Source organism: Triplophysa rosa, linkage group LG24 (genome assembly GCF_024868665.1).
Source record: "Triplophysa rosa linkage group LG24, Trosa_1v2, whole genome shotgun sequence".
In the NCBI taxonomy this organism is placed as follows: Eukaryota; Metazoa; Chordata; class Actinopteri; order Cypriniformes; family Nemacheilidae; genus Triplophysa; species Triplophysa rosa.
In genome coordinates, this window is record NC_079913.1 from 5,730,832 (window position 1) to 5,752,596 (window position 21,765).

Sequence of the window (21,765 nt, forward strand, 5' to 3'; positions counted from 1 at the left end):
TCTTTCTTTCTTTCTTTCTTTCATCTTCTTTTGCTGCTTGCTGTCTTCTTCTTATTGCTGCTTCTTTCTTTCTTTGCTGTCATTTCTTGCTTTCTTTCTTCTTCTTGCTTGATTTTCTTTCTTAGCTTTCTTCTTTCTTCTTTCGTTTCTTTCCTTTCTTTCTTTCTTTCTTTCTTTCTTTCTTTCTTTCTTTCTTTCTTTCTTTCTTTGCTGTCTTTGCTGTCTTTCTTTCTTTCTTTGCTGTCTTTCTTTCTTTCTTTGCTGTCTTTCTTTGCTTTCTTTCTTTCTTTCTTGCTTGCTTTCTTTCTTTGCTTTCTTTCTTTCTTTCTTTCTTTCTTTCTTTCTTTCTTTCTTTCTTTCTTTCTTTCTTTCTTTCTTTCTTTCTTTGCTGTCTTTCTTTCTTCCATGAACTTTTTGCGAAAATCAAACCAGATATTCATTCACTTTTTTCAGATATGTAATTAGTATGAGCCCTTGATACATTTCAGACTTGCTATGCGACCGCTGCACAGTTACCTTTGTGAGGAAAGGACGCAGCGCTACATACAGTCAATGAATACCAAAATCATACACTGCCTCTTCATTAAACGTATATCTGAGCATGCAGAAACACAGACGTGGGATTACTCCAGCGGCATATACGCGTATATGAAAGGAGAAAAGACAGACGAGCGTTGCCAGCCCTGCACATGTTGATTATGCTGAATCTACGACACATTCCCACATTTAATCTCCCTAAAATGTAAAAGAGGCAATCAAAGGAAGTCTGTACGTGTGTGTGTCTGCGCACATCAGCCCTACTGATTTCTCATCCCAGCTTCCCTGCATTAGCACCGCATGTCTCAACCATTTGCACACACCAGTTTGCTCTTTTATGGCAGCTCTACCCAGGAACGTGCCAGGCTCGGGCTAGCACAGTATGCTATAAGCGCTTTGCTCTTCGTGTGGTGCTTAGCTACCACTGTCCAGCTACTTTAACGCCAAAGAGGGGAAAGATGGCAGAAGAATTAATATTTTAATGTCATATTTTAAGTGAGATGAACGGTTGATGAGCTCAAAATGTTGGCATACAAATAATTAATTTATCTGAAAATTTACAAAATACATTGCAGAATAAATGTTTTTTTTAATCATTTTTAACTGTTGATAACATTTTTAATCTACAGTTTTTAATTTGCAATAATAACTGGTAATTAAATACAACTTAATGACAGATAAATGATCAGGATGATAGATGGTTATAAGACCATCACAAATTAGTATCGTCTCAAAATGCAAAACTTTGCTGTCTTAGCCGGCTATATAATGTTAGTATTTAATTTTCGAAGTAGAAAAAACACATTTACAAGATTGACATAAATTTTTATAAATATTGACCTATTTGGCCGCACACTGACTGTTCAAATTAAATAATAATAACAACTTTTTTTGTCTTGTTTTTTAGTATAAATAACATTTTTAAATCAAGAGACATTTTCTAAAAAAGCAAAATGACCTAAGGTAGTCATTTTGTATAAATATCCAAGTTTATGCATAAAACAAGAGAGAACTTCCAATGGGTAAGATGTTTTTTAAAGCATAACCTTACTTATTTTTGATCCCAGGTCATTTTGCTCCTTAAGAAAATGTATCTTGACTTAAGAGTTTTCAGATATTTGTATTAGAAAAACAGGACACAAATCATTTTTGCAGTGCTTTCAACTGCCCCCAAACTAGCCCCAGGTCCTGCTTATTGTAGAGCTCTGCTGTCGTAAAAAAGTTAAGCATCTTTCCTCCAATCAAAGTCACTAAAGCATTTGCCGTCCCAAGACGCTACCAGTTCAGGGGATGGCAAACGTTTAAATTTGATCAGGCCCATGGCCTTTGTAAGCTCTCATTAAAAAAACGTCTGTTCATTAGAGAGAGCTCCATTGTCAGGCCTGGAGAGCAAGATCATTTGCTCTGATCACGCCGATTCGCTACTCTCCACCACCAATCTGCTTTAAAAAAAAGAGAATGACACTACAGGAAGTATAGGTACTGGTGTCCGTAACGCATTGCTCCGAAACCCATATGTTCCCGGAACAAAGCAGAGCAGCGGGTTTGATACCGAGAAGAGCGCATATAATTAATTTGATTTTCTGAAGAGGGAGGAGAGAGTGGGGCGTGGGTTAATGTATCGATCACAAGTTCATTTGGTTTTATCGTCATTCTACTAATTACTTTACTCTGAATAATATCAAGGTGCTTTTCATTGTAACTGCCAGTGGGAATTCCTGGAAAAAACACATCCAATCTATTCTATCAGTGATTAAAACATTTCAATCATTGGGTCCACAAAACACCCCTCAAGCTCAGTATGGGGCGGCATTCAGGACTCAGTCTAATTAAAATCCTACATTAAATATTTCTTAATTATCTTTTTCATGAAAAGAATGGGAAGAGGAATTAATCAGGTTGAATTTGAAGACGCTTTCCCAGATGGGATCCACAAATCTAGTGGGGCTGCTTTTGGTTTTTCTACTTTGAGTATCTTTTTACTTGTAATAGGTTTCAAACTTTGGTTATTTGGATGTACTTTAAGCAACATTGCTTAGCTGTTTGAATGAGGAATGATAATTGAATTGGGTTGATTTCTTTTACAATGGTATTTTGAAATAAATGCACCCTTTAGTATCGCAACAGCCTGTCCATCAATCAAAAAAATCTATTTAAACCAAGTAAACCTTGTACAACTTCTTATTGAAGTATTTATATCACCTGGCTTGAATATCACACAGTTTATTCATTCAGAAGACAATTCCAGCATCAAATAACCTGCTGTTCTAAAATTCTGTACCGACACATGATACAAACCCTTTTTAGAACTGGATATCATTTTTGTCCACAGTAGAGCCAAGACACTACAAGAAAATGTCACTCAACATTGTTTTTGTTTTTTTCATTTTTCCCATTCAAGTGGCTAGTTTAGACTGTATCAAATAAATGATTATAATCTTCGAATGTGTCCAAAGACTTTTTCTTTCTCTTTTTAAACAGTGTCTCTAACAGCAAGCCTTTTAATACGAACAAAACCATCTTCTTCTGAATGAAGTCTCGCATACCCGGAAAATAAATTAATAGATAAAGCTACAGAACAAAGAAATTCCCCGTCCCCTCTCGCCTCTATATTGTGTTAAATAAGATGGTGTGGAGATGTTAAAAGCTCTGAAGGCGTCCTGTAATTGCCATGTTGTGCTTGGAAAAAAGCTTTGCCACCATTAACCTCTCTTCAATGCAATTCACTTCACATGTCTGGCAATTATGTGGCCAATAACTCTCCATTCTTGCAAATATGTTTGTTCTTGACTTCCTGTAATTAAATTGGGCTTTTAACATGTAATCTGGAATCGTAGCGAGGTCTAAATGGCCACTCGTAATCACATCGATCGAATTTAAAGTTGAGGTGCACATACTTATTCTATTATATTTCTTCCGTGTTAAGTTGCGCTGAAGGCGAGGTCAGGGATGCGGCTGAGGGGTCAGGGGTAGGACGGCATTGTTTTCTCTCTTTCTCTCTCCAGTTGCTGGCGGAAAAAAAGAGTTCGGCAGCGGATTAAAGGACGGACATCCAACGCTTAGATTTTTGACAGCTCTTTTAACTTCTTGAAAGCAAAAGGGCACCTGTTCTTCGAAAAGACGTTATCTTTCAAGTAGATGATGAATAGCAGTTTTAAAAAGCCGTGAAAGTTATTTTGCTCCCTTTCCAAAAAGGCGTTCGGTGCTAGGGTGATATATGCCACGTTTTCTATGAAGTTAGACCTTTAAAATAATCCATTTAACGTGTCTGCGTCGGCTGTTTAGTTTTTCTCCTCTTTGTCGCAGTCACCATTTTGTTTCCATTCGAGAACCTAAAGTTCACAATGCAGGCATTCCCATTTCAGCGAAACGCTTCGGAGATCATTCGCCTGGACACATTATGTTTTTGGATGGTCCCCTCCAGTTGAGATTAGCTTAATTAGCTGTGAAGAGCAATGACTCGTGGGACTGCGCATGTTTGGTGCAGATAATTGCAGGGCTAGTGTGGCACACCCTGGTGCCCAGCTTGCGACTGCAGGTGGGTTGGCACAGAGAAGAGCCTATCAGAGTGCACATCTGGGCCCTGCGGGGGTTAAAAACTTTCATTACACCCCCTTTCAAAATACCCTCAGATTCCCCGCTCTCCACTGCCAGGTTTTCTTGCTAGAAAGCCCTCCAAAGCTTTTGGATGGCGCTATGTTGCGAGGGCATAATTATTTTTGTTTAGCTGTGATTTTCACTTGAAAGAGTTCAGAAAAAGACCCGACGCACCTTTCATCTCGGCTGTTTATTGAACACGCAGATGTGTGAAAATATTTGACCGCCATTGTTTTTCGGGAGTCAATTGAAGTCGGCCTCCTGATAGGCCTATCTATGTTATTATATCATAATAACAGTTTCTCAAGTCAATTCTTTAAAGTTGCTGTTGTCTTAGAAGGTTGTTTACAATAATTACCCTGTTCAGGCAGATAGAAGCAGTAACTTTCGATGCGAGACAACAATTACCCTTTCGTCACGCGCCGTAAGATCTCCTTTCTCTCATCAGCACCGAAAAGCTCAACGAGTGAATGATGTTCATGTGACGCTCATGAGTTTTAAACACGCACGCGGTCTTTCGGGCTAATTATCGCGGGTCTCTGCCTCAGACGTAGAAAGCTGACAGGTCAGCGGAGAGCTGTTCTATCTGCCCTGCAGTGGAAAGCTGAGCAGCCCATAATTCATCATTAGGATATCAGAGTCCAGGTGCAGATTAGAACTGATTGAGCCAGCAGCCAGGCAAGGCAGGGCACTCAAGGAGGAAAATCTTATCCCACAGACAATTCCCAGGTCACGCCCGCTGTAATTGAAATAATTTTGCCCCAAGAGTTGTTTAATCTTCGAAAATCACACGTGGAGGCGCTAGATTGAAGAAAGGACACGACTGATCGCATCTGCCAACCCCGTCAACACTCTGTTTCTAAATGGCCCCTCCTCTTCCTGGGTTTTTATAGGAATCGGCGAGTCTTTTTAGTACGATACCTTGTGCTATTAGGGTCAATTTCATACTAACAGCGAGCTTTGGTGATTTCCGAGTACATATTGGTCATTTTATCTATCTACTTACCAATTAATTAACACATTAAATGGGCATAAACTGCAGATTATAAGGCTACTTTTCAGTTTTTCATTTATAAATTATTTTTCAAAAATGTATAATTGACATTTGAGTTTTGATGACACTATACAATATTGTTGTAATTGTTAACGTTAGTAAATGCAATAGCTAATATGAACTAACAATGAACAATACTTCTGAAGCATTTATTCATCTTAGTTCATGTTTCTTTCAGCATTTACGTATACACTTTTAAAAAACACAACAATAACGTAAGTTAATGTACAATGAACATGAACAATTGCATTGGCATTAGCAACATTAACAAAGATTAATAAATGCTGAAAAACTATATTTTTTCATTGTCCATTGTTAGTTCATAATAGCTTATACATTTACTAAAGTTAGCAAACCTTCTCGTAGATTCACTTCTAGTAGATTTTCATATTTTCTTAATTTGGGAAAATGGAGCAAAAATAGTGATGACTCATCCTGCACTACACCATTTGTCCGATCAAATTTCGATCCCCCAATATATTCAATTTAGAATTACCATTTAAATTATTTAGACTCCCAATACAAGATCAATATCAAAAGTATCAATATTTCAAGATAAACCCACCCATCTGTACTTTCTAGACTCTTCAGCTCACCACGCTCCCCTCTTCCACGCTAAACATTGACATTAAAAGTTTGCGACGACTCTGGCTGCAGACACAGCGCTGCATGTTAGCAGGGAGAGAGCCTGCTGCTCGAGACGCAACAAATCATTTGTCTGTTATTAACCCTGAGCCTGTAATTATGCAGATTGCCATAGATTTTCCCCGGGTGCCGAGAAGTGAGATCCAGGGGTTGCTCTCAGCGTGGCAGGCGGACGCGAGAACGGCCGCGCATTACTGAACTTGCCACATTCATCACGGTGACTGATGGCACAGGCAGCCGGTCCCCGGGTCCCGGTGGTTAATGTAGTGGGTAATTAACTGTCATTTGCCTGGTAATAGGCCGATGATCAATGGTTTGTGAGGAAACAAATTCTAATTCGGCAGCTGATGAATGCACGCTGCGGCCAGAGCGATTGAAGTGGCGGGGGTGGCAGAGGGAGAGGAGAGAGAGCCACTGTCAGAATTTCAAATGCCTCTGGAGGTGGCGGTGTTATCATTATGTTTTTTTCTTGCTGAAAGGAGCAAAGAGGAAAAAAGTGCTTAATTTGTTGCCCTTGATGTTCAGAGAATATCTAAACAATTGAAGAAAAACAAATACAGGCCTGACGTTTCAGATAAACATGATGCTTTGTTTTGTTTGAAATCGTTTACGTGTTGCGTAAAGGGATTCAGAAGAAAGAAAATTATTTACACTGCAGTAGCTTGCAAGAAAAAACATATTTATTAAATCAGCAATGCCTTCCTGCAGCATATGTCTGGCATTTGCACTTTTCCATGTATTTGTTATCACGTCATTTCAATACATTTTTTATTTCTTGCAAGCTACAGTTGTGTGCAGGATTGTGTTATTTGGTTTGTGACATTATCTTTGTGCTACAGATTTTTTCAATATTAGAGATATTTCAATATCAAATGTGCATTTTCTACACTATTAGGACCGAGATTAAATTTCCTTTTTGAATTTTAGGCCTCCAAAGTAGGCTACTAAAAAAACATAAAACGAGTCAGAAAACCAAATCATATCTCCAGGTGTGGGACAGGCGTTTATCATTTCACAGAAGGGATTCCAAAATGATACATTTTATGATTTTAGATCAAAACAACATCTCTGGTTGTTCCCTGTGACTTTTATTCGCGTGGAAAAATCCCAGAGGGGCCTTGTCTGATAGGGAGTCATTTACGAGGATTTCGTAGCTCGATGAGAATATCGAAGTGACATCGCTAATGCATTTTCCATTGTGGACGTGTCTAATGATTACAGCAAAGCTGCACGCTTCAGCCTCGCCTAGCGACCGCTAGGATAAAGCGTTGTGGAATAATTTAATTGGTGTCTGTTTTCCTCTCATCAAGTAAGTCAACTGAGAAAAGCTGTTGTGCACCTCCAACACCTTTTGTGTCCAATCAGGTGCTGTGATTTGGCATTCTCTTTTAACTCGTGAATACGAGCCGCGAGGAATTTTAATTTTGCACTGCCTCTCCGGCCTGCTAAAATATACATGCTATTTTGTCAGCCTTTAAGTCGAAGGGAGCGCGATTTCCTCTGTAATATTCGACAAATATTGCACGACCACTGACTGAAGCAATAATCTCGACTGAACCGAGAAAACCTAGTATGTTTTTTTACTACAGCCAGGCGCTACAGAACATACATGGGAATGACAGTTTTTGTGCAGTTGTCTTTATTCTCGGGTCTAATCATACAATACTATAGTACACTATATTAAAAAAGTACTTCCAGGAGTAAAGAACAAGAAGTCGTGTTTGCAGCATTACATGAACAGACACGTAATAATGAGAAGAATTTTGATTGGCTGCTTGTTGCTCAGGTCCCTGGTCAGAATAAGCTGCACCGTGGTCAGTTTAGTCAAAGGTCTGTCTACATGAGACTATTCTCTCGCAAGCTGCGTTTAGAGAACATGTACCTCCGAATTCATTACAAGCCGAGCACGCTTAATTTGCCGCCTCCCTTGAGAGCCATTAGCGTCTGCAGCATCAAACTGGCAGACCGGTGAAAGACAAGTGGCAGGTAGAGCTTCATCCATCTTGCTGCCCCTCCCTCTTTCCCGGTGGGCTGGGAAAAAGACCTCTGGAAGGCTTCTGTGCTGCTGATAGACGTTAGATGTTTATGGCAGAGTTCCCTGATTTTTGCAGCAGCAGGTGCTATTGTGCTCTATTGTTTGCAGAAGAAAAAAATATTTAAATGAACACCATATTAAAGGAATATATGCATAATTGAAATATTACAGTATATGTGTTGATATAATACTAGTGTGATTGAATTAATTGGGCCAAATCTGAGTCTTGTAACTTAAAGGAACAGTTCCCCCAAAATGAAAATTCTGTCTTCATTTACTCACTTTTACATTTACTCACTTCCAAATCTGTATACATTTCTTTGTTCTGATGAACACAGAGAAAGATATTTGAAAGAATGTTTTTAACCAAACAGATTTTGGCCACCATTGACTCCCATAGTAGGAAAAATTGCTTCATAAATTTCTTTGTTCTTCTGTTCAACACAAAAGAAGATATGTAGACAAGCAAACAGTTCTGGGGCACTTTTGATTATCAATGTAATTTTCCCTACTATGGTAGTCAATGGTGGCCAAGAACTGTTTGGTTACAAGCATTCTTTCAAATATCTTTCTCTGTTCATCGAAACAAAGACATTTATACAGATTTGGAACAACTCGAGGGAGAGTAAATGATGACAGAATTTTCATTTTGGGGCGAACTGTCCCTTTAAGACCTGCACAAACTCCTCCCACACGGATGTTATCTGTTATATAAGCATATATCTTTTCTATAAGCTATAGAACTTGTATTTAACGCAGAACATTTGACATTTCTGTACCTGATTATACCGCCAGAGATGTCCAATGTATATGCAGTTCGTCTTAGTAAAAAGAATCAGCTGGCTGGAAAAACAGTGCCAAGACACATGAGTTTCACATAACCTAAAAACATTTTTTCTCAAAACTCAAAAATAAAAACATGACCTGTAATGAATATGTCGGTGCTGATATTCTGCTACTTACCAATTGTCTTTTGCAGAATAAACAGATACTGAATCTGTATTTTGCTGTAGTAGTCCTGGCCTGTCTGATCCACATGAACTGTTCTTGAGGAAGTATTTTGTCTTTGCCAGTCCGTCAAAAAAAAAAACAGTTTGTAAACAATTCATAAAATACAGTAGAGTCTTTAAAAAACACAAGTATTGATTTTTCAGCACTCTGTACAGATGTTCGAGAGCAGGCCACTTTATTCAAAGCAAAGCGCAGACCTCTGTCCTCTAATCTCTAAGTAAAAGCATGAATGTCCTATTTAAAGAAAGCTTTTAGTTACTTTACATTTGTACGAGATGAGAAGTTTGAGCTCGAGTTTGCAATAGTGTCAAGAAATGCAAATTGAAAAGTTAAAATTGAAGCTACAGTCAATGTAAACACAGAAGACAAACATCGTAAAGATTATTTTACTAAAAATGGAAGCAGACACACTGATACATTATAACAGTTCTTTTAGATCAGTTGTGAGATCAGAGTAAAAAAATCCTCCTCATCATTTCGTCTGTTTCGTGCTGAGGCCTTCTGGCTATGCACTTTTCCCGAGACGAGATAGCACAACCGTGTCTATATTTAGTCAGCTCAAAGGAAAAGGCATAATTCCTTTAATTAAATCGACACCAAATCATGAGATGTAGTGTGTAGAGTCTCGCTTCCTACAGTATCAGCCGCTTACCTACAACACTAGAGAAGCACTGTTTCAAGGTGTGCTGACAGTAGCTCTTAATTTTGTAGGTATTCATGAAGGCAAAATCTATCTGCTTCCCTCTTTTTTTTATTTGCCTGTGGGAAACATAGTTTTTGAAGGTTAATAAACAACCCTGCATATCCCAGGCCCCGAGATCATTTATCAGATTGCGATCTCTTACAGAGTCAGAGAGTGGCATGCAGTTTTATCATTTTAACAACGACGGCTAAAAGTGCCCGAAGAAGTCCGCCTAATAGGTTATTTTGTTATATGATTTCGTTATCAGATATTTCTTTTTTCCCCTTACTCCTTTACTAGGTCGCAGTGGAGTAACAGTCATGAATCCCTAATGAATGCGCTCTCTCGCTAATGTCCTGCGAGAAGGCTGCAGAATAATAGGCTCGTCCCTGGGCAGCGGATACAGGCGCCTCTCAGACTCTTTTAACAAGAAACATTTTGTTTGTTGGCCCGCTCAGGCCAAAAGCTCAGATTTTTGCCCGGTTTCACAGACACGGCTTAGCTTAAGTCAGGAGTATGTCTTAGTTAAATTAAGTTATTTAAGTTGCTTTAAAATGCCTTAGATAAAAACATTACTGGTGTGCATCTTGAGAAAAAACAATGGAAATGCTAAACTTTACTTTTAGTTTAGGACTAGTCTTAAGCCTTGTCTGTGAAACTGGGCAAAAATTGTATTTATTGATAATAACCCATGCATATGTCATATATTTATACATTTTACTATGGTAAAATTATTTATTATATTTAAAATTACATTTACAATCACATCCATTACATTTGGTAAGCAATGGCACAATTCATTTGTTTTGTTTTTGTTTGTTGATTTGTTTATTTTCATACTTTCTGACGGTCGATCTAAGAACTTCAGTAAACCTTTGTGTATATTACGCAACCAGATGATGTTACTTTGATAACAACAATAACGTTAAATACATCATATAAAACCAAGTCTTTAAGTGTGTATGCCACAATATCACACAAAATGGGTCCTACAGGTCAGGTATCCGTCTTCCTTTGTATATATAATCCAGGATTTTCCTTAGAGACAAAATTACCTAAAAAATTAGGTCTTGTTTTCTGAAAAGTCATCAAAATTGAGCTTATGCCAAAACAAGCAAAAAGATCTGCCAATGGGGTAATAAAAAACTTAAATTAGGTTTATTAAGTACATTTTTGCTTCTTTTTCTTATTTTATTGGCAGATATTTTTGCTAATTTCTTATTCCACTGGCACACATTTTCCAAGACAAAAATAAGAAATTCATTTTTCAGTGTTACAAAAGTATGCCTCAATACAGTTAATGCAATTTTACCTCAGCACTTATGTGAAAGTTCAGATGATTCTGGTCCTAAAGGTTCTCTCTTTTTGAAACTCTTTGACAGGTTGTTCGGTGTGACGGGGAACTGTGCAGCGTGCAGTAAACTCATCCCAGCATTCGAGATGGTCATGAGAGCCAAGGAGAACGTTTATCACCTGGACTGCTTTGCCTGCCAGCTGTGTAACCAGAGGTAAATCATACAGTACCAACCGCTCCTCTTCAAATCTCATTCTTATTGTTTTCGCAAGCACATTAGTACTTTCAGCAAATATATGAATCTACATGCAGATCTGTTAAAGAGCCACTCACAACTGGTCTGGAATTATGGACTGGAATAAGTTAGGGGACCCTTTCCTATCCAAACCATCTTACAGTAAATTACATATTACAGTAACCTTTTAACCGCCGTATCGTGTCTCACTCAAGGGCAAATCTTTAAAAGGGGATCCCGGGATCTCTCCAGTACATAAATCGACCCTCCTGGGGTTTGAAAAATGACCTTCGCATTACACTCCCAGTTGTTCAACCACCATAAGGTGGTTTTGGCAGGCGTTCTCTTATCCAAAGCATCTGAAATTACATCAGCCTATTTACTACAGTACAGTCCCCGGAGCAAAAAGTACATCGCTCAAGGGCACACTAGTGATAGGGGATAAATCTCTTTAGTATATGAGTCGCCATACTGGGATGCAGACCAGCAACCTTAGGATTGCTGGCACAACACGGTCCTGCCCAGGTGTTTGGCATACGCCGGTTACAATGAAATAGCATCATGTTAAAAAAACGTTTTGGTCGACAGCTGTATTGATAATTGTTTTGCAAATACAAATGTAGTACTTTTATATCAAGTCAGACGAACACGGAACGAATTTGTCATTGCTACAGTTCACCATGCAAAAACTGCACTACGCTACTTTAAATATTTTACGCCCTGCAGTTTTCTCATTGCATAATTTGTTTACCTCATCACATTGAGCAAACTGTGTTGTTTGTCCTCATTCACTTACAAGCCATTTGTCTTCGAATCTGCAAAAGCTCAGTTAAGCAAGGCCAAATAAGGAAAAAACGTATGCACGGGTTGTTCATCAGATACCCGTTTCAAGCACGCACAAAAAGAGGAACGCACAGGTGGCACATGAGCCGTAAACATGAGAGGGGCAGATTGCAGGATTCGGTTACGCTCAATTAACACCAGGTTATTGTCTTGCCACTTCACTTGACTGCACGAACCACACTCACCTAATCTAAGAAGTCAGCTAATCTTCATCAGCACAACCACAGACAGGTCTACTGCTCGCCTGGCATTAAAGCCCATTTAGCAAATCTTTCTTTTCGAATTAGGCCAGCCAATCAACTGTTTAATAAAACCGGCGTCAGTCCGCTTCGCACGCCTGGCGAAGCCTTGCTGCAGCTTTCATTCGCCCATCACAATTTCCCTGCCGCCCACCGCAAGATTTATAGCATGACGCTGGTGTTAATTGCCTGTATGACTGGTGTTAGAATTTGCTGGCAGTTTATAGAAACTTTTGGATGTTTGGTGGAAACAATGGTTTTACAGTGAAATCTTGGGCACAAATATGATAAACAAGATCAAGGATATTGACACATAAGTATCACTTAATGTGTACATGACGTTGCTTTAGATAACCAAATAAATTTCCTTTATCATTTACTCACCCTCATGTCATTCCAAACCTGTATGAGAGCTTCTGCAGAACACAAGATATGTTTAAGAACGTGGCTGTACAAACCACACATTGGCCCACATTGACTTCCATTTTAGAGACTCGAAACCAAGACATTTCTCAAAAGATCTCCTTTTGTGTTTTACAGACGAAAGAGTCATATACAGGTTTTGAATGAAATAAGAATGAATAAAATATGACTATGACCATCCCTTAATACAGCCACTAAAAATCACCATTTGGTTCAAAATACTTGTTGAGGGAAGAGATCTTGGATATTTCGTCCACGGATGATGCGATGTGATATTCTGTAACCGAACGCAGTCAACTAAACCCAAATGTTCGACAACCCTGAATGAATTTATTAGGGCGAGATGCCGTTTTCAACATCAGATCTCTACTGCGTGAGCGTTACCCAAGAGAGCAGCGTATCAACAGCCTGATATGCAAATACCCCCCATTTGACCACCAGCAAATTCATTCGTCAACAAGCCGAGGAGACATTATCTCCGCAGACACACGCCACCCGACATGTCTCAGACACTTTGTAGTTCCGTCAGTGTCTTTTGAGAAAGCCGAGCGAATTCTGATGGACTCGAATAAAAGAAAAGAGGAACGGCCGGGCTTTTCATGATGCGTCCGTCATCGTGACAGCTTCGCACATTGCCCGAGCACAGACTCGTCCGGTGGTGCTCTTTAATAAACATCAACACGAATCGCAAAACCCACTTAAAAGCTTTCCATGAAATAGGCATTTGAAAGAGACACAATAAGGTCAATCATTGTTTTGAATAGCCAGTTGAATTAGCTTTTATTTTGTTACATGCATTTATTTATTTCTTGAATGTGCTATGCACTTAGTGATTGAATCAAAATGTCACGGACTGAATCTCGAATAAATGTAGTCGTTTTTGTATTTTTCTTAAAGTAACCTTTCAGCCTATATCTATTAGTTTTAAGGCTATCTAGAGTGTATGTTAGTGCATTTCTGAATTCACTTGCAAGTTTTACTACAAACAACACAGAAAAAATATTGATGACTCATGTCGCACTGCACACATTTTGGTCCAATCAGATGCTCTCTAGACTGGCATTGTCCCTCCCTCTAACACCACCTGCAACCTGTGCACATCAAGGATTTCCATGGGTTACGTAAATGAGGGTTATTTTGTTACTTAAACTGCTTTGAAGATGGCTTTTCTCATTTGTTCATCTTTTGTCTGTTTTAATACACATCCCCACACATACACTCGCTCTTCTCATTTCCCTTCCTCAAACATTATTAAAGAGGCCGTGGCCTTTAAAAGAGCCATCTAATCCATCTTACAGAGCGCTCCGCTTGACATCAATGACGTGGAATAGGCATTTTGTTGCTGGGAACAGGCTATCAGGTCACTACGGTCACGCCGTATAATTATTCTCCCCCACGAGGGTCAGAAATGGCCCGACATTGCTGTTTAATGCTTAGATTATTACAATCAAGGTTTTAATACAGCCGGACCACCCCTCCTTTCTCCACACACATAGCTAAAGTCGTTTCATTAGTCAAACCAGCCCACACAAAAACAACAAAATCTTAAATACTGACCAAGATTAGTTTGACTTCTACAAATAAAATGTTCCGATTCAACCGTGCGCATTATTTTAAATCCATTTGTCAATTCCTCTCGTCTATACTGAACTCACTGGTGGGCTGTATCGTCCTACATCTTACTTTCGAAAATCTGGCTCTTTTTCTTGTTAAATGTCCCCAGTAGATTAAATAAAATGGGTTGCACATGTCATTGCACATTTTATGACTTAAATTACTGACCGAACACTGAACTACGTTAAGGTTTGGACTTTTATGACACCTCATCAGATGGAACATCAGTCACGCTCAGTCTCATCTATAGAGTTTCACATCGTGCCGCGCAGCCAGGTCTAATAGTGATTACTCATCAGTCGGATATGAATCTGCTCACCTGGCTGGGGCTTGTATTCTCAGCCTGGTTAACAGGAATCAGAGTGGTGCACGTGTGCGTGTTTGTGTGGTTTTGACTACTACAGCCGGCCGTTAGCCACAGATCAGCCCTGCGGGGACACTTAATCGATGAGCCTGTCGTCAGCTCAGGCCTCAGTCCCAGTTCCTGGTGATGAGCCCAGGATACGCTGCTTAGAGGCCCCCTGGAGATTCGTAGAACGCCAAAGCTCGGGTGGCAGGTCAGAGAGGTCACAGGAATGGGTCACCGTCCTTGTCGGAAAGTCTGAAGAGCGTGAGCCAAATTGGGTTCCCCCGTGCCCAGGAATGGCCGTTTCGGCCAGTACGCCACAAACAACAGACTCGCTTCCTTAGAGACTTAATCACATTTTAGTTTAGGGAAACATTGTTACATGCGAGTCCCCTTACACATAACACCAATAACTTTCAAGATCTTTAAAGTAATTGAAATTTATATTTCATAATATCAGAGACTGATCCAGAAAGTGATACCCAAAAATAAAAACGTTGTCATCTCTTATTCATCCTGATGTCGTGTAAGTGATTCTTACTGATGCCGAACACAAAAGAAGATATTTTGAGAAATGTCTCAGTGGGTTTGTGTCCATATAAAGGAAATCATTGGGGGTCAGTGTTGTTTGGTTACCACAAAACATCTTCTTTTGTGTTCTGCAGAAGAAAGAAAGTTATACATGTTTGTAATGACGTGAGGATAAATAAATAATGCAAGAATTTTTATTTTTGGGTGAACTGTCCCTTTAAGAGGGAGGACTTTTATTCCTATAGATACGCATTACAACTTCTCTCCTCCGTCTTTTACAAACTCTGTAGTCTATTTTTGAGCTGATATATTCAATTCCATCCTCTGTTCCGAGATTTCTTTCAGCATTTTTTCTCTATCTTTATTCACTCTCTCTTTCTTCTTAGTCAGTCTGTACGTCTCACTCAGCTCCTGCATGTTATTTCACAGAAGAGGAATGTTACTACTCTAGTTAACACAGACCTCAGAGGCAAATAGCTGACGAAGCCATACATCATTAAGTCCATTGCCTTGGAAGCCATCTTTTCTTTAACAAGACGGGTCTCGATAGACATATTCATCATTACTGTCACACCTAAGGAAAAAGAGAGAGAGAGCGCGAGAGAGGGAGAGAACAAGAGATGTATTAAGGTGGTGAACGACAGAAAGAAATAAAACAGAGCCTGAGAGAACGTAATGGAATTGTTAGTTGACCCTTCACTAAGCCACGCCTTGAAAACGTCACTGACCAATCATACCGTAGCAATCCACCACAAATCATAAGCTTTTGCGGTTTTCTAATGTAATTCTATGGATATTACGTGTATTGTTCAAAAGTGCAGGCCATGCTGGGTCATCCATCACTCCTAAATGACTACATATAATATTAGTAAGGACATTTATATGTGCTCCAAGGTATTTGCGCTACCGTTTTTAATAATGTTAATGCATAATTCAGCAGTTTCTTAAAAGAAAAGAGACTTTCTAATTTAAAACCTTTCTCAAAAATGCACTCTTGAGTTAAGGATGGGACAAACTTGTCAGAGCAGGCAACGGTAACCAAGTTAAACGTAGCGCAGCTTGCGGTCAATAGCAAAAAGGTGCAACATTTTACGGTCACGCCTGAACAAACACTACATCAGACCCGTTTACTTTCTTCCCTCCTCCACTTGATGGAAAATACTAATAAGCAATTAAAGCAATCTAAATGTTGAACTCATCCGGGAGGAGAGATTGAAAGGAGAGGCCAAAGGGGAACGCATCAAGCTAAGGGTAATGTAGGTGCTCGGCACACGTGGCGATGGGTAATGACTGCACGAGTAGAAAAGCGAAGGGCAGCGCGAGGGCATTTATTACCGCCGTCTCTGATGGGCTGACTGCAATATCCTCGTCATAATTGGCACGCAGATGTCACAAACGCTGTTGACATTTCACCAAGCAGAAACAATTTGGCGCTGCGAAACGGGCGACGACGAGGGTAAGAGGCAACAGAAAACACGGGCTGTAAATAAACAGAAAGATCCTATTAGCCGAGAAAGCGAGAGAGGGAGAAAAGAAAGAACGGCGCTCAGGAGAGGAGGTGGAGAGGGCCGGGATGTCAAAGAAGACAGACACTAATGGATTCCTGGCAAGAATGTGTCATTTAAACAGGACGTTTTTATTGGAGTGAATGACACCATTACATTAAGCACACCTCTGCTTTGTGTTAATCACTGTGTCAACAAGCGCCGATTAATGGATATTACTTGTTGATACTTGGTCCAAACTAATGGCTGCGTGCTCACGCTTGACATTGCCGTGTTGTGGATAATGAATAGAAAGTTTTCCAGAGTTGTTTGTGAGGAGGAAGGAATTTACAAAGTGTTCTCGCTCATTATATTCCAGAATGACGGAGAGGATAATGCTTCTCAGATGAGTTCTGATCTTTACTATCCTACGCATGAAAATGGTGTGGAGTAGCAAGTTCAAGACTCGAGGGAATCATACATCTACTGTATGTGCATATACACTCACCTAAAGGATTATTAGGAACACCTGTTCAATTTCTCATTAATGCAATTATCTAATCAACCAATCACATGGCAGTTGCTTCAATGCATTTAGGGGTGTGGTCCTGGTCAAGACAATCTCCTGAACTCCAAACTGAATGTCAGAATGGGAAAGAAAGGTGATTTAAGCAATTTTGAGCGTGGCATGGTTGTTGGTGCCAGACGGGCCGGTCTGAGTATTTCACAATCTGCTCAGTTACTGGGATTTTCACGCACAACCATTTCTAGGGTTTACAAAGAATGGTGTGAAAAGGGAAAAACATCCAGTATGCGGCAGTCCTGTGGGCGAAAATGCCTTGTTGATGCTAGAGGTCAGAGGAGAATGGGCCGACTGATTCAAGCTGATAGAAGAGCAACTTTGACTGAAATAACCACTCGTTACAACCGAGGTATGCAGCAAAGCATTTGTGAAGCCACAACACGCACAACCTTGAGGCAGATGGGCTACAACAGCAGAAGACCCCACCGGGTACCACTCATCTCCACTACAAATAGGAAAAAGAGGCTACAATTTGCACGAGCTCACCAAAATTGGACAGTTGAAGACTGGAAAAATGTTGCCTGGTCTGATGAGTCTCGATTTCTGTTGAGACATTCAAATGGTAGAGTCAGAATTTGGCGTAAACAGAATGAGAACATGGATCCATCATGCCTTGTTACCACTGTGCAGGCTGGTGGTGGTGGTGTAATGGTGTGGGGGATGTTTTCTTGGCACACTTTAGGCCCCTTAGTGCCAATTGGGCATCGTTTAAATGCCACGGCCTACCTGAGCATTGTTTCTGACCATGTCCATCCCTTTATGACCACCATGTACCCATCCTCTAATGGCTACTTCCAGCAGGATAATGCACCATGTCACAAAGCTCGAATCATTTCAAATTGGTTTCTTGAACATGACAATGAGTTCACTGTACTAGAATGGCCCCCACAGTCACCAGATCTCAACCCGATAGAACATCTTTGGGATGTGGTGGAACGGGAGCTTCGTGCCCTGGATGTGCATCCCACAAATCTCCATCAACTGCAAGATGCTATCCTATCAATATGGGCCAACATTTCTAAAGAATGCTTTCAGCACCTTGTTGAATCAATGCCACGTAGAATTAAGGCAGTTCTGAAGGCGAAAGGGGGTCAAACACCGTATTAGTATGGTGTTCCTAATAATCCTTTAGGTGAGTGTATGTGCCGAAACATTGGATTCACAATACAGCCTGTAGCTTTTTAATCCGACTTAAAAGTTTTAGGTATCATTCAACACCTTCGAAACCTAGCAAGCTGCCTACAGAAACCGCGTCAAATAATTTCTGAATATACATTTTATAAATGTTAGAAGTCATTTAGGAAAAGTAACAATCAAAAATGTTGTATTTAAAGGTGCAATCTGTAACTTTTTTGGTTATGAATAAAAATTGAGCAAGTGTAAATATAGCTCCTCACCTTACACTGATTTGCAATGCAAGTGAAAAATAATGATTTAGAATTGGAAATAACAGTTTGACATCCTTTGACGAAGTAACCTGCAATTTTATATCAAACAGAGATGGCTTTAAAATCGATTATTTAATTTTGACATATTTTTCTTTTGTGCGCTATTTCTATTTAATGCCTTTTAAGTATCATGTCATGAGACCACGTGAAGAGTTAATTTGCAAAAACAGACAACTCTTTTAAATTATTTAAAAAAACGTTTATTAATTATTTCAAAACTCATTTGTTTATTGTGTTATGTTTTTATTGTGTTAGTTATTTAGTTGTATTTTTTAAGTTATTATTACTTAATTAAAATAACAACTGCAGTTTAATTGATATTACATTAGTTATTATTACTAAATTAAAAAAACAACTGCAGTTAAATTGATATTACATTAGTTATTATTACTTAATTAAAAAAACAACTGCAGTTCAATTGATATTACATTAGTTAATATTACTTAATTAAAAAAACAACTGCAGTTCAATTGATATTACATTAGTTAATATTACTTAATTAAAAAAACAACTGCAGTTAAATTGATATTACATTAGTTAATATTACTTAATTAAAAAAACAACTGCAGTTCAATTGTTATTACATTAGTTATTATTACTTAATTAAAAAAACAACTGCAGTTCAATTGATATTTACATTGAATGCACAATAAAACATGATTTTTGAAAAAAAATTAAAACTGAGTTATCCGTTTTTGCAAATGAACTCTTCATATTAAAGAAATGACAAATCAGTATTTGTGTGGTGTGCAGACTAAAAATGATTCACTTCTGAGGTTCCACTGCAGTTAGGATACTGTCTGTTTAGGCAGCAGGGAGCTTACCAGGTTTCAAAACAGAGCCCCTTTTCTTTCTCAGCCCTCTACACTCGAAACAGGAGAGGGAGGGTCGGGTAGGGAACGCCAGTAAACACAAGCACTCGTTGGCGTGCCGACCTTGTCGAACTCTCGCTGCGAGCAAGATAAGCAACCCTCAGGACGACTAAACACACAGAGCCTTCTCGCTCCCCGTTTTTCTTTCTCTCTCTCTCCCTCGCCTGCCTGACCAACATAATCTTCTTTCCAAAAGGTCAAGTGAGACAGCGGCCCGTTGGGCAGCGGTAAAGCAGAGGAATTTGTGGGGTTTATTTATGAAACCGCTGCAGGTGGAGCAGAAGCTGGGTACCATTGAGATACACTCTAGAGATACTCTATCCATGCCGCATGTCCGCGGGACAAGTCCTCTAGACGCACAGTGATATTGAGGGGGTGGGATACTGCTCGTTGCAATAGCATGTCTTTATCTGTGTGGATTGCATTCCTTAATAATGAGGATCTTAGCTCTGAGCTATGTTATGGGCGTTGCTGTGTATTTTAGAATGAATGTGCTTACCTATTATTAAGATCAATGAAAATCCGCTCCTGGTCTATATCTTACATTGCTGCTAGTCGAAAAACATAACTTACATGAACTTCTGTTTTCTTGTTTTGCCTGTCCAGGTTCTGCGTTGGAGACAAGTTCTTCCTGAAGAACAACATGATCTTGTGCCAGACAGACTATGAGGAGGGTCTGATGAAGGAGGGCTATGCGCCACAGGTCCGCTGAGCTCCCCTTCTAGCGGCCCTGTGCACACCAGGGGAAGAGCTGAGAGAGGACCTGAAGGGGACATGCAATCAAACACAGAGCACTAGCGTCCTCTCCAGCCCCTGGTGCCAGTCAACTGTATATATGAAGACCTTAGATAAGGGAAAGTACTGTACAGATTAGCCATAGAGACGTTTTTTGGTAAGTGGGAGAAAATGAAGATCTCACAAGAGGCATGACGACGGTCTCAGACATCGACTTTGGTCATGATGATGATGATGATTGATGGCTTCATGAAGACTCAATTTGAGAGCCCCGCTTCAAGACCCCTATCCACCCCATGGCAATGCCACTTTTTACTTCCTTCAAAGGTTCACTGGCCATGGAATTTAAACAAAAAAATAAGCTAGATATTTATTTTAAGAAAAAGAAGGGGAGTCACGTAAACAAAAAGTTTTTATAACATATCTTTGAGTAAGACTTCAAAATCAAAAGTAACGATTAGCGAAAACATTTCCCTAACTTCTATCACCCTGTTTTGTACCTAAAAGATAAAAACATTTAAGTATGACTGTATGTGATGGGGTTGGTGGGCTATGAGAAAAGGGGGTTTGTTACTTTCACTGTGTTTATTTAATATGCTTTTTGTTGTTGCGCATAATACCAAGGCTCTGTCCCTGACATGTCTTTACCTGAATTGAATCACAGTTCAGTCGTCAAGCATCTCCTCTAGACCTCTCCTGTTTCTCAATGTCATGTATTTTGTGCGGCCCATGTTGCTCAGCAGGCATAATCCTAAAACAATCAGGTCGCATAAACGGTTGGCATTAACAGAACAACTTAATACCCGGTCTGAGGATTAGCCGTCACCAGGATTTGTTTACTGTCGAGGCGATAATCAAGCGTAACGTACAGAGTTGATCATCCTGTTATGGTTACGGCTACCTTTATAGACTGAGGGCGCAGCCAATAGGCAACATGTGAAGACAAACTTAATTTGTATATGGTGGTTGTACATATTTAAAAAAAGATTCCTTTTTGCTTGCTATTGTATATGGATTTTCTTTTGATGTGTTATTCAGCATGAGATGTTTATTTTTAGGATGTGTACATACTGTACTGTAATCATTTTAAGCACAAATGTAATACAGTTTTATTGTGTTAGCACTGTGTTGACTTCTATTCTTCACTTTTGTCTAAAAAGCATTCATTTGTCTAACTTTAAACAATATTACACGTAACACTTTACAAATATCTTTACAACACGTAACACTTTACAGCACTTATTCATCTTTAATTTTAACATTTACTGATACATTTTAAAAAGTAAAACGTCTGCTAACATTAATGACTAACATGAACAAACACTGAACTCTTTTTGTATTAACAAACAGTAACAAAGATGAATAAATTCTGTAAAAATATATCGTTTGTTATTAGTTATATTGGATTACGTAAGAAATAAAATCTTATTGTAAACTGTTACCATATTATCTTAAAGGAATAGTTCACCCATTTACTCACCCCCTCGTGTCCTTCCAAACCTGTAGGACTTTCTTTCTTCTGCAGAACACAAAAGAAGATATTTGGACAAAATATTG

The 21,765-nt window shown here is 39.3% G+C and overlaps 1 protein-coding gene and 1 long non-coding RNA gene across 5 annotated transcripts in view; one reads left to right on the top strand and one right to left on the bottom strand.

The window, feature by feature from the left end:
* The window catches only part of lmo3 (LIM domain only 3), a 40,074-nt gene extending 18,608 nt beyond the window's left edge, over window positions 1-21,466 (top strand). For 2 of the 4 annotated variants that reach the window (XM_057324693.1, XM_057324694.1), the window contains exons 3-4: window positions 10,944-11,069; window positions 20,080-21,461. In XM_057324693.1, coding sequence (XP_057180676.1) covers window positions 10,944-11,069; window positions 20,080-20,185 — 232 coding nt within the window. In that variant the 3' untranslated portion in view covers window positions 20,186-21,461. Of the gene's footprint in view, window positions 1-10,943; window positions 11,070-20,079 lie in introns of all 4 variants that reach the window. The other 2 variants (XM_057324695.1, XM_057324692.1) reach the window with 2 other exon arrangements.
* LOC130548141 (uncharacterized) lies at window positions 7,534-9,141 on the bottom strand. The gene is made up of 3 exons (XR_008961985.1): window positions 8,832-9,141; window positions 8,648-8,711; window positions 7,534-7,963 (listed from the first exon to the last, which is right to left on the bottom strand). It is a non-coding gene; the product is annotated as an uncharacterized LOC130548141 (long non-coding RNA).
* Window positions 21,467-21,765: the final 299 nt, after the last annotated feature.